The sequence below is a fragment of the Dama dama genome, chromosome 4 (assembly GCF_033118175.1).
Source record: "Dama dama isolate Ldn47 chromosome 4, ASM3311817v1, whole genome shotgun sequence".
Classification (NCBI taxonomy): Eukaryota; Metazoa; Chordata; class Mammalia; order Artiodactyla; family Cervidae; genus Dama; species Dama dama.
In genome coordinates this window covers 31,516,180-31,530,338 of record NC_083684.1, presented here as the reverse complement: position 1 = coordinate 31,530,338, position 14,159 = coordinate 31,516,180, and the positions used below count along the sequence as shown (strand labels likewise).

The 14,159-nt window shown below is 50.4% G+C and overlaps 1 protein-coding gene across 1 annotated transcript in view; it reads left to right on the top strand.

The window, feature by feature from the left end:
* The window catches only part of CNGB1 (cyclic nucleotide gated channel subunit beta 1), a 74,752-nt gene that overhangs the window by 44,435 nt on the left and 16,158 nt on the right, over positions 1-14,159 (top strand). The window contains exons 19-27 of the mRNA XM_061134652.1: positions 502-659; positions 1,749-1,904; positions 3,265-3,473; positions 4,500-4,550; positions 4,809-4,895; positions 5,305-5,369; positions 6,180-6,302; positions 11,691-11,832; positions 12,602-12,761. Of these exons, the coding sequence (XP_060990635.1) occupies positions 502-659; positions 1,749-1,904; positions 3,265-3,473; positions 4,500-4,550; positions 4,809-4,895; positions 5,305-5,369; positions 6,180-6,302; positions 11,691-11,832; positions 12,602-12,761 (1,151 nt within the window). The remainder of the gene's footprint in view (positions 1-501; positions 660-1,748; positions 1,905-3,264; positions 3,474-4,499; positions 4,551-4,808; positions 4,896-5,304; positions 5,370-6,179; positions 6,303-11,690; positions 11,833-12,601; positions 12,762-14,159) is intronic.

Sequence of the window (14,159 nt, the reverse complement as noted above, 5' to 3'; positions counted from 1 at the left end):
TGTGGGATCTTAGTTCCCTGACCAGGGATCAAACCCACGACCTTGGCAGTGATTGCTCAGAGTCCTAACCACTGGACCACCAGGGAATTCCCTGCATTGTTTTTTTAATCAGCTATTTCCTAAACCTCAAACAGTAACCCCTATCCCCTCTCTGATTGGTCCTGTATCTCATGTGAACCCCAAACTGAGTCTAACGGCCCTGAATTGAGTTCCAAAAGGTGCCCCCTAAATCACAAGTGGAATCCAAAGTTTTTCAGAATTGCCCATCTGAATCAGAGCCTGTATAGTACATTTCCTAAAATCTGGGTATCCCGGTGCAATTCCCAAGCTGAATTTCCTCCCAGGAGATATTAGGGTGGGTTTGATGTTTTGATGTCAAGAGGGAGACTGGGGCAGGATTGACCCCCCTCAGGCCAGGTGGGATACAGATTCTGCCCTTGCTTGGGGGTGCAGGGGTCCCTCCCTACACAGTCCGCTCAGCTCTGGGTGCTGTTTCCACAGTGATCAGGACCGTGCAACCTCCACAGCCAGCCAGAACAGTGCCATCATCAATGACCGGCTCCAGGAGCTGGTGAAGCTTTTCAAGGAGCGGACAGAGAAGGTGAAAGAGAAGCTCATTGACCCTGATGTCACCTCCGATGAGGAGAGCCCCAAGCCCTGTGAGTCCAGAACTGGTGATGGTCTACCAGACCCGGGTTGCAGTGGGACCCCTGGAACCCTCTTTCAACTCATGGGGAGGGTGGCCCCAAGAAAATGGTGGAGGTGCTTGAGAGAAGTGCAGATCTCCACTCTCTGGAATTTGAGATCCTTTATGTACAGGTTTAGCTACGTGTTCAGGGGAGGAAAGAAGGTCAGAGTTCTGGCCGATGATCCAGTTGTACTTAGCTCTGCCTCCCAGAGGGCAGGTTCCCTGGTTGACCCTCTGCCCCCTTCCTGCTGGTAGGCAGGTAGGTGGTCCACCCTGGGACGTATGTTATGGTCTTACATTCAGATGGTATCCATAACCCACTCTGGAACCACACAGTCTTAGTTTTCAAAGGCCTTGGTTACAATATTTATTTGGAAGTTTTCTCCTTTCAGAGTGCCAGGACGAAATAAGAACCACGCTCTCTTGCCAGGGAGGTTTTCTAGGGTTTTCCAAAGGAGGGCTGTGCCTTTGAACTCAAAATATTGACAATGAACCTAGCAGAGCCTGACTTCATAATCCTAAAGCTAGAAACATAGCCATATTGAACCTTTAAGAGCCAATTTCTAGTCCACCAACAAACATCTCCATAGATGCACAGGAAGGCTGTGATCCCATTCAGTGTCTTGTTTTAGAGACGAAGGAGCTGAGATTCCTGTGCTGAAAAACCTAGGGCAATGTTTTCCTGATTCCTGGGGGTGGAAGTTCTGGGTACTAATGTCCCCCCACCTCCAGAGAGAACCAGGGTTTCCAAACACAGACACACAAGCAGACACTCAACTGAAACACCCAGCTTGCCCAGAAACACTTCATTTTAGGCAGATCCTGAGCAGTGGTCCCCTGTTGGTAGTAGGTAAGCATTTCAGAGCAGGTGCTCAGACTGCTATTTAAGAGGATCTGTGGGGTTTGCTGCAGGAGAACACACAGACCTTGTGGCTGGTTGTGAAGAGCTGCCAGGGTCCCCTCAGCTCCAGCTCCAGTGTCTGCAGTTGGGGGCCTTGTCTTTGCATCCTCGGCCTGAGCCCTGGGGCTCGGTCAGAGGGTCACCAGTGTCATCCCACAGCCCCAGCCAAAAAAGCCCCAGAGCCGGCCCCGGAAGTGAAGCCAGCTGAAGCGGGGCAGGCAGAGGAGGAACACTACTGTGAGATGCTCTGCTGCAAGTTCAAACGCCGCCCCTGGAAGAAGTACCAGTTTCCCCAGAGCATCGACCCGCTGACCAGTGAGTCCTGGGCGGGCAGTGGGCGTGACCACCACGTCATGGAGGGGGTGGGGCAGGGCAGGGGCGGGGCGGGGGGAGGGGCCCAAACAAACAAGTCCCTGGACTAGGAAGGAATACAGCACCCATCTTAACAGGCAAGGAAACTAAGGCACAGAGGAGTTAACTAGCCTAAAGACACAACTAGTCAGCAGCAGACTCAGGACTCCTGACTCTTGGCCAAGTCTTTTTTTCTACTCTGCCCTTACTGGCTCCTTTCCCAGATCTGCTGCTCTGAGCAGAGGAGAAAAAGTCTTCCAACATCTCAAGTGAAGTGCCTCTCACTTGCCTTTAGCTCATTTTATATTCTTTAGGAATAACAAACCTTCATATGTGCACAGCACTTTACAAAGGGTTTCCCTGCCTTTTCTTTCTTTTTTTTTTTTAATCTGACTTCTCCTGTGACTTCTCTGAGGAGGACAGAACAGGGACCAGAGAGGGACTTTCCCAGGGTCACACAAGAAGTTATTGATGGGGAGAACTCCAACCCTGGTGTCCACAGATCCTTTAAAATGCCCAGGTTGAAAAAATAAATAAATAAAATAAAATAAAATGCCCAGGTTGGGGGGAATTCCCTTTGGGTCCAATGGTTAGGACTCTGCACATTCACTGCAGGGGCCACTGGTTCAGTCCCTGTTCAGGGAACTAAGATCCCACAAACTGCTAGATGTGGCCAAAAAATAAAAGTAAATAAATAAAAAATGCCCACGTGACATCCCTCCATGCACCTGTGCATCTATCCATCTGTCCATTTTCTATGCATTGTTCACTACTGTGTATTTAGGAAGGCAGGAAATACATTTTTGGAAAAAATTCAACCAGAGTGAGATCAGAAGTGTTTTCTGTTAGCTGTCTATGAACTAGTAATGACCTCACATCCCCTACTGAGAGTACTCAGTTTGTTAGGGCCTAGCTGTGATTTATTTTTATATCAAAGATAGTTTTTTATGCTCCCCCTCGACCAGGCTTCCCTGGTGGCTCAGTATGTAAAGAAACCGCCTGCAATGCAGGAGACCCAGGTTCAATCCCTGGGTCAGGAAGATCCCCTGGAGAAGGGAATGGCAACCTACTCCAGTATTCTTGTCTGGAAAATCCCATGGACAGAGGAGCCTGGTAGTCTATAGTAGTCTGTGGCGTCCCAAAGAATTGGACACGCCTGAATGACTAACACTTTCACTTTCCCTCAAGAAGGGCCACATTTAGAGCTGGTAAGAAAGTGCAGACTGATAAGTGGAAATAAGAAAGCCCCATCCCGATTGCACGGCAAGGCGAGGGGCCCTTCTCCGACTGAGGTTCCAGCACCTTCCCTCCCCCACCCCTGCAGACCTGATGTACATCTTGTGGCTGTTCTTCGTGGTGCTGGCCTGGAACTGGAACTGCTGGCTGATTCCCGTGCGCTGGGCCTTCCCCTATCAGACGCCGAACAACATCCACCTCTGGCTGCTGATGGATTACCTGTGCGACCTCATCTACCTCTTGGACATCACCGTGTTCCAGATGCGCCTGCAGTTTGTCAGAGGCGGGGACATCATAGTGAGTCACAGCCGGGTTGGGGGGGTTGGCTGGGGGCAGACCCTGCCACCAGAGCCCCTGATGCTGGGATGGACAAGAAGCTAAATGAACTGGGAAATCTCAGGACATCCACTCGTGCCTATTCAACAGCATGGTTGTTTGTTTCACACATCTTTGATACATTCGAATTACACACATCTTTGTTTGTGGGGAAGATGGTTCCTGGACCACCTGATGGAATTAGAGATGAAGAAGTAGTCCAGAGAATGGTCTCCAGAGTAGGCAGACCTGGTTCAAATCTTGGCTGTATGAGAACTAACTGTGTCACCTCTCAGAGCCTCAGTTTCCTCATCTGTAAAATGGGGATAGTAATTGTTCTCACCTCTTACCATTGCTGTGAGGCTCCATGGAGGTGATGTATGCAGAGTGCTCAGCACAGGTAACTGCTGACATAACATTTCCTGGGGTGGCGGTGGGGCAGGGTCCTGCAAAAAGTACACTCCTCAGACCAGTTGGGGAGTCCATGTTCTGGTGCACTTTCTGGGGAGGAAACCAAAATCCTGACTGTGATGTGGCAAAGTCCCCATCTCCCTGTGTAGGTCATTTTTCAAAATTCCATGCGGGTGGAGCTGGGTCTCCTCTGTGTGCAGACAAGTTGAGGTTGAGCTTCTAAAATAATACACAGGAAGAAGAATTCCCTGGGCAACCTCTTTCCTGGTCTGATCAGAGCAGTGAATAAGGTTGCAAATGATCCAGGTGAGGCTAACGTGCTGAGAGAGTAAAGTCGGCATACCCGCTTTCCATCCAAGAAGCCGGAATCAAGCTGAGTGACCTTGGATGACACACCCCCACTCCACCTTGGGGAGCTCAATCTCCCCATCTGTAGGCTTTCACCAGGCTCCGCTGGTCCATTCAGTGGCTCTGCACCCTTGGGGCTGTTATTTGGATAGGAAGATGGAGGTTGGGCGGGAATTTACATCACTGCTCCGATGGGGTCAGGGGGAAGCTCTCAGGCCATTTCACAGTCATTATTCCATTTCATTCCAGACGGACAAAAAGGAGATGCGCAACAATTACCTGAAATCTCAGCGCTTTAAGGTGTGTGCCAGGGGTCTCAGGAGGCTGTGTCTTTGGGGGCCCTGGGTGTTTTGAGGCCAATGTGACGTGGCTTCCCCCACAGGACCAGCACAGGCTGGGGCTTGTTGGTGGATACCTGCTGCCCTAGTTTTAGCCCCTCCGCGGGCATCCTGACCTCGCCTTTCCATTGAAGGTGGAGACCCCCGCCACCAACCCCATCCCACAACCCTGGGAATTACACGCTGTTTTATACACTGTGGTGTCCTGCTGGCATTTCAGATGGACATGCTCTGCCTCTTGCCCTTGGACTTACTCTACTTGAAATTCGGTGTGAATCCCCTCCTGCGCTTGCCCCGCTGTTTGAAGGTAAGAAGCGTGGGCTTCCCCATCCAAGGCCTCCAGCTCCTCTGGTGCTCTGCACTGGTGCCAACATCTTGATGCCTGGTCTAAGCAGCACTGGTGAGGCATCAGGAAAGGGTGGCTGCAAGGAATTATGGGAAATTCCTTATGATTGTAAGTGCTTCTTCGCTGTGCTATGTATTAGATATTGTTCTGGAGGCTTTACAAGTGCTTACTGCTCAATTCCATGAGGTGAGGGTTATTAGTACTAGCAACAACTAATGGTGATGCAGGAGTTGGGCCACACGTTCAGATCCATCCTGGCTCCTCCTCCCACTGAGGGGCTGCAGAAAGAACCCTCAGTCCTGGCAGCTGTGGGGAGTGGGTGGGGAGGGGAGGGCAGCGGGCCACCCTGATGCCTTGCTCTTCCTCCCAGTATATGGCCTTCTTTGAGTTTAACAACCGCCTGGAATCCATCCTCAGCAAAGCCTACGTTTACAGGTGAGACCCCCCACACATGCACACACATGTCCCAGGATATTTGCAGCAAGAACAGAGCAAGACATTCTCTATCCCATCCCTTCCCCTTTCAGCATTCCCCGGCTTCCAGGCCCCCTAGCCACTACCAGCTGCCGGAAGCCAGGCCTCTTCCTCATCCTTCTTTGAAGGGATGTTTGTTTTTTAAAGATCCAGGAATGTCCCATTTCCCGCAATTGTGAGGAGGGCACATGCAGGTTGACGTGTGTGGCTCCCCTGCATATCCAGGGAGCTGGGCCTCGATTTGGTTTCAGCTCAGGAAACTGACCCCCCAAATACTCAAACATGGGTGGTGGGCTGTAGGGACACAGGGGGCCATCTTGCAGATGCCCAGGCTTGGAACACAGGACAAGCCAGGCCACGCTGGAGAACAGGGCTCTTCTTGATATTTCTCAGGGACAGCGCTTCTCAGCATGCATGTCCTTTCTTGGCGCCCCGCCCCGGCCCCCGCCCAATGCATTCCCCCCTCAGCTCCTCCACTTCCCCAGAATTGTCTGCACAGGTAGCTCTGTGCTACTTCTGGGCCCCAGTCTTGACAACTTTCTGTTGGAGCATCACCATTCCTAGCCAGCACAGTCTCAGTAGAGCAGCCAGTAGGCCCCGTAGTATAGCCACCGGTTCCCACGGGCCAGGTGCCTTGCGGCTCCGATACGGGGATCCCTGCGGGTGCTGGGGAGGGTGAGGACTCGCCTGTTCCCTGCAGTCCCCACCCCTGGGCTGAGATGTCATTGCCAGCTTTTCAACTGCTGCGTTCGTGCCTTCCTTTTTCTGCAGGGTTATCAGGACCACAGCCTACCTGCTCTACAGTTTACATCTGAACTCATGTCTGTATTACTGGGCATCGGCCTATGAGGGCCTCGGCGCCACTCACTGGGTTTATGATGGCGTGGGAAACAGGTGAGCCGCAGTCTTCCTCCTGTGTCTTAGTAATTCGTGGCACCAAGACCCCTAGAGAGGAGTCCTGCTGCCGCCATGTTGCCGGGTCACCTCGTTCCCAAGGAATCAGTGGCAGCCCATAGTGGGCACTTGGTCAGCTGTGGTGACGGAGGCAGAGGCAGAGTTCAGGCCCAAGGGGCTGCGAGTCCCCTCAGGCAGGCCCTGCCTCCCCCTGGGCTGTGCCTGCACGTGATGCAAAACGCTCTCCATCCAACTCGTCAACACTTTGACCTCCTCCTTACACTTGCTTCTAGCTGGTGCGAGAATAGGTGATCACCCACATCCAAGGTAGCTTCTTTTTTTAAAAAAAAAAAAGGTTTGTTTATTTCCTTTGGTAGTGCTGGGTCTTCACTGCTGCACATGGGCTTTCTCTGGTTGCGGTGAGTCAGGGGCTACTTTTTAGTCACGGTGAGCAGGCCTCTCATTGTGCTGGCTTCTCTTGTTTCGGAGCACAGGCTCTAGGCATGCAGGCTTAGTTACTCTGTAGCATGTGGGACTTTCCTGGTTCAGGGATCAAACCCTGGTCCCCTGCATTGGTAGGCAGATTTTTAACCACTGGACTAGCAGGGAAGTCCCAAGGTGGCTTTTTTATAGAGTGGCTGTTGGTCCAGAATGTCCCCTTCTCAGGCCAAATGCCTCAGTACTCGGCCACAGTGACCTGTCACCTGAGATGGGCCTGTGGCCTGAGGGGAGCTCACCGAGAGAGTCTGAGGGTCCAGGGCAGTCCAGCAGGCAGGAGGGGGAACCTGACATCCGCTGTGGGGTGCTGTGTGTTGGGGGTGGGATCAGGGCCCAACACCCTGACACCACCACTGACCCTGCCCCTGTTCCCCTTGGCTGAACCCACCCACAGCCGTGGTCCAGAGACTATGACTAGACCATTGATTCATTCACTCACTCACTCACTCTTTCATTCATTCATCCCCTCACAAGGGGGCAGAGAGAGGACTCAAAGGCCTTCTGTGCAAAGGGAAGAACAGAAGCTATTCATTAAATCTTGCTCTGTGACTTTGGGTAAGGCCCTTACCCTTTCTGAGACTCAGTTTTCTCATCTATAAAATGGGGGTGGGATCACACAGATTTCTCATGAGAAAGATATAAATTAATGTGTGTAACACATCTAGCCCATGCCTGGACAGGAGTCAGTGACCCCACTTCCTAGCTATGGTCCTTCTTAAGGGGAAGCCAGCACACTGGGAACCTAACCTAGGTTCCTAACCTAACAAACCTCCCTTGAAATCAGAACTGAATTTTGGGAGCATGCTGACTTCTAAGGAGAAGCTTCCTAACTGTGCTTAAATTCTCAGAGAGGTTCATATGCCACCTGGCTAAGAAGCCATTTCCCAGGGCAGGGCCTGGCACCCATCCCAGGCAGGCCTGCAAGGAATGGCAGGCAGAGTTGGGAAGACAGGGCTAGCCCTCTGGGACTTCTTGTGCAGTGGAGAGGCACACTTTCCTGGCAGCATTACCCTTTCCAAATAAAATCCTAAAGGGAAACCCAAGATATGCAAAAGCACAACTAGTGAAGGAGAATTCCTCTAAAAATCCAATATCATTAATAATAATAACTTTCAAAATAGTGAGCATTTCTTGAATGCCTGCTATAGTCCACGGGGCCTAAGGACCTAAGCTCCTATGTATTTGGTTTCTTCATCCTGCTTTGCATTGGCCAGGTCTGGGGCAATATGCAGGGGTCCCCACAGGTCTACTGGCATGGAATACTCAAGAGACCGCTAAGATGTGCCATCCATGTCAGTAGCTGTCTTCTCTAGTCAGGAAGGGCTTCAGTGAAAGCCAGAGCTATATGGATCACTCATCTTCATTCTGCTGGTGGCCCAGCAGCACCCAGCACCCAAGGAGTGCCCAATTCAGTCCCCCTAAAGGGGACTTGATTTTCTTAATTCTCAAGAAAATTAGAGATACCAAGGGAACATTTCATGCAAGGATGGGCACAATAAAGGATAGAAATGGTATGGACCTCACAGAAGCACAAGGTATTAAGAAGAGGTGGCAAGAATACACAGAAGAACTGTACAAAAAAGATCTTCATGACCCAGATAACCACGATAGTGTGATCACTCACCTAAAACCAGACATCCTGAAATGCAAAGTCAAGTGGGCCTTAGGAAGCATCACTACGAACAAAGCTAGTGGAGGTGATGGAATTCCAGCTGAGCTGTTTCAAACCCTAAAAGATGATGCTGTGAAAGTGCTGCACTCAATATGCCAGCAAATTTGGAAAACTCAGCAGTAGCCACAGGACTGGAAAAAGTCAGTTTTCATTTCAAAAGTCAGTTTTCATTTCAAAGAAGGGCAAGGCCAAAGAATGTTCAAACTACCTCACAATTGCACTCATCTCACACACTAGCAATGTAATGCTCAAAATTCTTCAAGCCAGGCTTCAACAGTACGTGAACCATGAACTTCCAGATGTTCAAGCTGGATTTAGAAAAGGCAGAGGAACCAGAGATCAAATTGCCAACATCTGTTAGATCACAGAAAAGGCGAGAGAATTCCGGAAAAACTTCTGCTTTATTGATTACGCCAAAGCCTTTGACTGTGTAGGTCACAACAAACTGGAAAATTCTTCAAGAGATGGGAATACCAGACCACCTTACCTGCCTCCTGAGAAATCTGTATGCAGGTCAAGAAGCAATAGTTAGAACCAGACATGGAACAACAGACTGGTTCCAAATTGAGAAAGGAGTACGTCAAAGCGGTATATTGTCACTCTGCTTATTTAACTTATATGCAGAGTACATCATGCAAAATGCTGGTCTGGATGAAGCACAAGCTGGAATCAAGATTTCCGGGAGAAATATCAATAAACTCAGATACGCAGATGACACCACCCTTATGGCAGAAAGTGAAGAAGAACTAAAGAGCCTCTTGATGAAAGTGAAAGAGGAAAGTTTAAAAGCTGACTTAAAACTCAACGTTCAAAAAACAAAGGTCACGGCATCTGGTTCCATCACTTCATGGCAAATAGATGGAGAAACAATGGAAATAGTGACAGACTTTATTTTCTTGGGCTCCAAAATCACTGCAGATGGTGACTACAGCCATGAAATTAAGACGCTTGCTCCTTGGAGGAAAAACTATGACCAACCTAGACAGCATATTAAAAAGTAGAGACATTACTTTGCTAACAAAGGTCTGTCTAGTCAAAGCTATGGATTTTCCAGTAGTCATGTATGGATGTGAGAGTTGGACTATAGAGAAAGATGAGCATCAAATAATTGATGCTTTTGAACTGTGGTGTTGGAGAAGACTCTTGAGAGTCCCTTGGGCTGCAAGGAGATAAAACCAGTCAATCCTAAGGGAAACCAGTCCTGAATATTCATTGGAAGGACTGATGTTGAAGCTGAAGCTCCAACACTTTGGCCACCTGATTCAAAGAACTGACTCATTGGAAAAGACCCTGATGCTGGGAAAGATTGAAGGTGGCAGGAGAAGGGGAGGACAGAGGATGAGATGGTTGGATGGAATCACCGACTCAATGGACATGAGTTTAAGCAAGCTCCAGGAGTTGGTGATGGACAGGGAAGCCTGGCATGCTGCAGTCCATGGGGTCACAGAGTTGGACACGACTGAGCCACTGAACCGAACTGAAAGGTTGCTTAGCATGCCCCCTGGTGGCCAGAACTGATATGATGGGGGATTGACAGGGCAGACCTATCATGGGTATATTTTCTTGGACCAGGTGTTAATGAGGGGCTGGGAGGCCTAGTGAGAGCCCTGCCCTAGGCCTCACAGCTATTCAGAGGCCAAGACCCCCACTGCCCAACTCCCCCAAAAACCTCTGCTTCTCCACCCATCCCCCAGTACTCACTGCACATTGACATGCCTACCCCCACTAGATACTGAACTTCGTGAGCTCACAGGCCAGTCTATTGTTCTCCACTGCCGGAACCAGTGACAGGGAAGGTGCTGACAGCTGACGCTTCCTGAGGGCCCACCATGGGCCAGGTGCTCTTTTCACCTCACGTCATCCTCATGATTGCCCTGTGAAGGATGGTCTATGGCCATGCCCCTTTCAAAAAAGGACACTGTGGCTTGGCGAGATGGGTTACTTAATGCAGTTAGAAAGTGGCAGGGCTGAGTTTGAGCCCAGGCAGTCCTCTCCAGAGCCCATGATCTAACCACAATACCGCATAAATAGCTGGTGAACGGAGCCCAGGGGAGGACCAGTTTGGGATCAATCTCGGACCAGATGATTGGCCAGTCGGATGATGTTCTCCATTTCCCGGCGAAGCAGGGACCCTGGCAGCATGGATGTATCAGGACACTGGGGACAGGGCAGGCTCTGGGCAGCTCCTGTGCCCTGGTAGGACGACAGGAAGTACAGGAAAGCCTGCTGAGAATGCCCTGAGTTTAGGCCCTGGTGACCTCAACCTTGCTGACCCCTGGAAAGGCATCGTCTGAAGGTCTGAACATAAGCACCTTGGTAATTAAATCCGTTTAAATAGCTATAAAGGTTTTACTTCTGTATTGATTAAGTTACTATAAAAGCTTAGGTTTATTTTTGTAGGACTTAATGGCTAGGAATTAGAACAGTGAGGCTGCTCTGTTGGAATAATGCAAACTTGCAATTATTAGTAAACATGCAAACCTTTAAAACTCAAAAGATAGTGAGGGAGGGACTTTTGCTACTTTGTGATGATTACACAAGCTTGGGCATTTTGTATACCTTGTTCCACACGGCAGGACCCCATCAACCACCTCCCTTCCTGATGGCTCATGCGCCTGTGTCAGGGGGTTACTGATGACAGCTTAGAGAGAAGGTGACACCTGTTTTCCAGCCCCAGCCCTGGAACTTGCCAGCTGGTGACCATGGGTGTTCCCTTTCCTTTGTGGCCCACAGTTTCACTATCTGGTTAGTGGACAGGAGAGGGGGAGGGTCAGAAAAGGTGACCCTTGAGATATCTTCCAATTTTGAGCTTGTTCTTGAACCTTATGATGGGAGAGCAAAGCAGAGACTGTGGACTTTGAAAACATATGGAGGAAAACTGAAGGAGCCCACGCATCAGGAGCCAGAAAACCCTGGTTTATTCTGCGAAGTCTTCCAAGCAATCTCTGGAAGCCTCAGTTTCCATATCTGTAAATGGGGATGACAGCATGTCTCTATAGGGTCGGGGCAGAGTCACGACCAAACCACACAGCACCTGCAAACATGCTCTGTGCAGAGGGCTCTGCGGTTGGGAGAGGGTTCCACCTCCCCTTTTTTTGCACTCATGAGCTATAAAGCTTTTTCTCTCTTGTACAACGTACATATATTCAAGCCAGATTGCCCAGGATCCACAGGCTGAGTCTGTGATGACTGAGGTCCCCTTCCTCTTCTCTCCGCAGTTACATTCGCTGTTACTACTGGGCTGTGAAGACCCTCATCACCATTGGTGGCCTGCCCGACCCCAGGACGCTCTTTGAAATTGTCTTCCAGGGTCTAAACTATTTCACGGGCGTCTTCGCTTTCTCCGTGATGATCGGACAGGTAGCTGGGCCACTAGTCTGTCCTGACCCACCTACCTGCAGGGCCCCTCTTCCTCCCGCTTCTGCCAGAAACGTCACCATCTGTGCCCGTTCCTTTTAGACCAAGCCCAGGAAAGAGCACTGGGCGGAGAGTCAGGAGCCTGGAGCTCTGGGACCTGCCGGGTGAAGGGGTGGTGATGGAGGTATAGGTCCCACTTTCTCTCTGAAGGTTCTTCTCGTTTGAAATGTCAGCCTCTGGGGGTATCTGGAGAGCTGGGCCCAGTGGCTTCCTGCAGAGGCTGAGGATTTGGGCTGTTGGCCTGGAGAGAACCCCTTGGTGGATTCTAACGTGCGGGGCCCTGGCGTGCGGCTCACCTTGTTGTAGTGCATGAGGCGACCACCAGGGATCCTCAGTGTTACCCTTGAGGGCTCTGCCCCAAGGAGCAGCGCACCTGCTTCCCATTTCCTCCCGCGGGTGGTCAAAGTGGCCTCTGAGGGGTCACGTTGGTACCAGGATCGGCCCAGCCCAGCGAGACCTGCCCTCCTTGTGTGGCCCCAGAGACCTAAGCCCACCTGAAGGGCCAGCAGCCTCGCTCCTCCACGTCTACTCTGGGTCAGCGAAACCTCTTAAGTGTGGATATGGGTTTCCCTCTCTCCTGATCTCCTACCAGCCCGGCAAGCGTGCACCCGGGGGCCTGTGTTACATTAATGTGCCCACAACCCATGTCCCCGAAGCCCCGCCCCACTCTGACCCAGTGGCTTCCCTGACCACCACCCCCCAACCCCCCCAGATGAGAGACGTAGTGGGGGCCGCCACCGCGGGACAGACCTACTACCGCAGCTGCATGGACAGCACCGTGAAGTACATGAACTTCTACAAGATCCCCAAGTCCGTGCAGAACCGGGTCAAGACCTGGTACGAATACACCTGGCACTCCCAAGGCATGCTGGGTAAGGCCGCGCCCCTCCTCCCCACCCAGCCCCACCCCCAGGGCCCCGCCCTCCTGGGCCCCGCCCCTGTCCTCTTTCCCCAAGGCCCCGAGCATGGGGACCTCTCTGGGCTGTGGCCCCAACATGTAAGTGAGATGCCTAGGGAGGCCTTGGGAGGTGTCCAAGCTAGGCCATGAAGAGACCCCCTGAAGACCTGAGGGGCTTGTCTTCTGAATGCCCTCCTCCACCTTGAAATGCATCTTCATTCAAAGATGGAAGTGCAGTTGGAACCAGGAAGGGAAGAAGACTGTCTCTGTCTCTCTCACCTTTCTTGCTTTCCATATACAAGAAGTCGCTAAGTCGTGTCTGACTCTTTCGTGACCCCATGGACTGTAGCCTGCCAGGTTCCTCCATCTGTGGGATTTTTCAGGCAAGAATACTGGAATGCGTTACCATTTCCTTCTCCAGGGCATCTTCCTTACCCAGGGTTTGAACCCAGGTCTCCTGCATTGCAGGTAGATTCTTTACCACTGAGCCATCAGAGAAGCCCTGTATACATATACATCCATACATACATATAATATGTATTTTATAAATTTTTAAAAATTTACTTTCAGATCCTTTTCCATTATAGCTTATTACAATGTATTTTATAATTTTTTGTCATGCTTTGCTTCTGAAATTGGCTAAAACAACACATGTCCATTCACTATGGTTCAGCTTTCTTGTTAATGATGAGGTATGCTCAGTAATTCTTGCAAAGTGGGAGAATCTTACCCATAAATTGTTTCCAAATATAGTGAAGTTCTCACAGATTCTGAATGGAATCCTTAAGGAAATTTGACATGCTAGTTATATGTTAATTGACCCCCCCCCCCCGTTTCCTTTTTATCTTTATGCTAAGTTGCTTCAGTCATGTTGGACTCTTTGTGAACCTATGGACTACAGCCCTCCAGGCTCCTCTGTCAATGGGATTCTCCAGGCAAAAATACTGGAGTGGGTTGCCATGCCCTTCTCCAGGAGATCTTCTTGATCCAGGGATTGAAACTGCATCTTTTGTGTCTTCTGCATTGGCAGGGGAATTTCTTTACCACTAACACCACCTGAGTTAGTAATTTTGTTTTTGTGCTTCCCAGGTGGCCCTAGTATGAAAACATCTGTCTGTATGCTTTCCACTTAAATTTACAGTATTCTTGCCTGTAAAATCCCATGGACAGAGGAGCCTGGTGGGCTACAGTCCACGGGGTCACAAAGAGTCAGGTACAATTGAGCACACATACACACATTTTTGTTTTCAGAGCCTAGGCGTCATTTTGGAAGGCTCTGAAAAGCTTATGGACCCCTGGCACAGTGCCTTAAGAGTCCCCCAAGGCCCTCAGCAAAATGAAAGGGCTCCCCTTCACCTCCACGGGGTTCAGT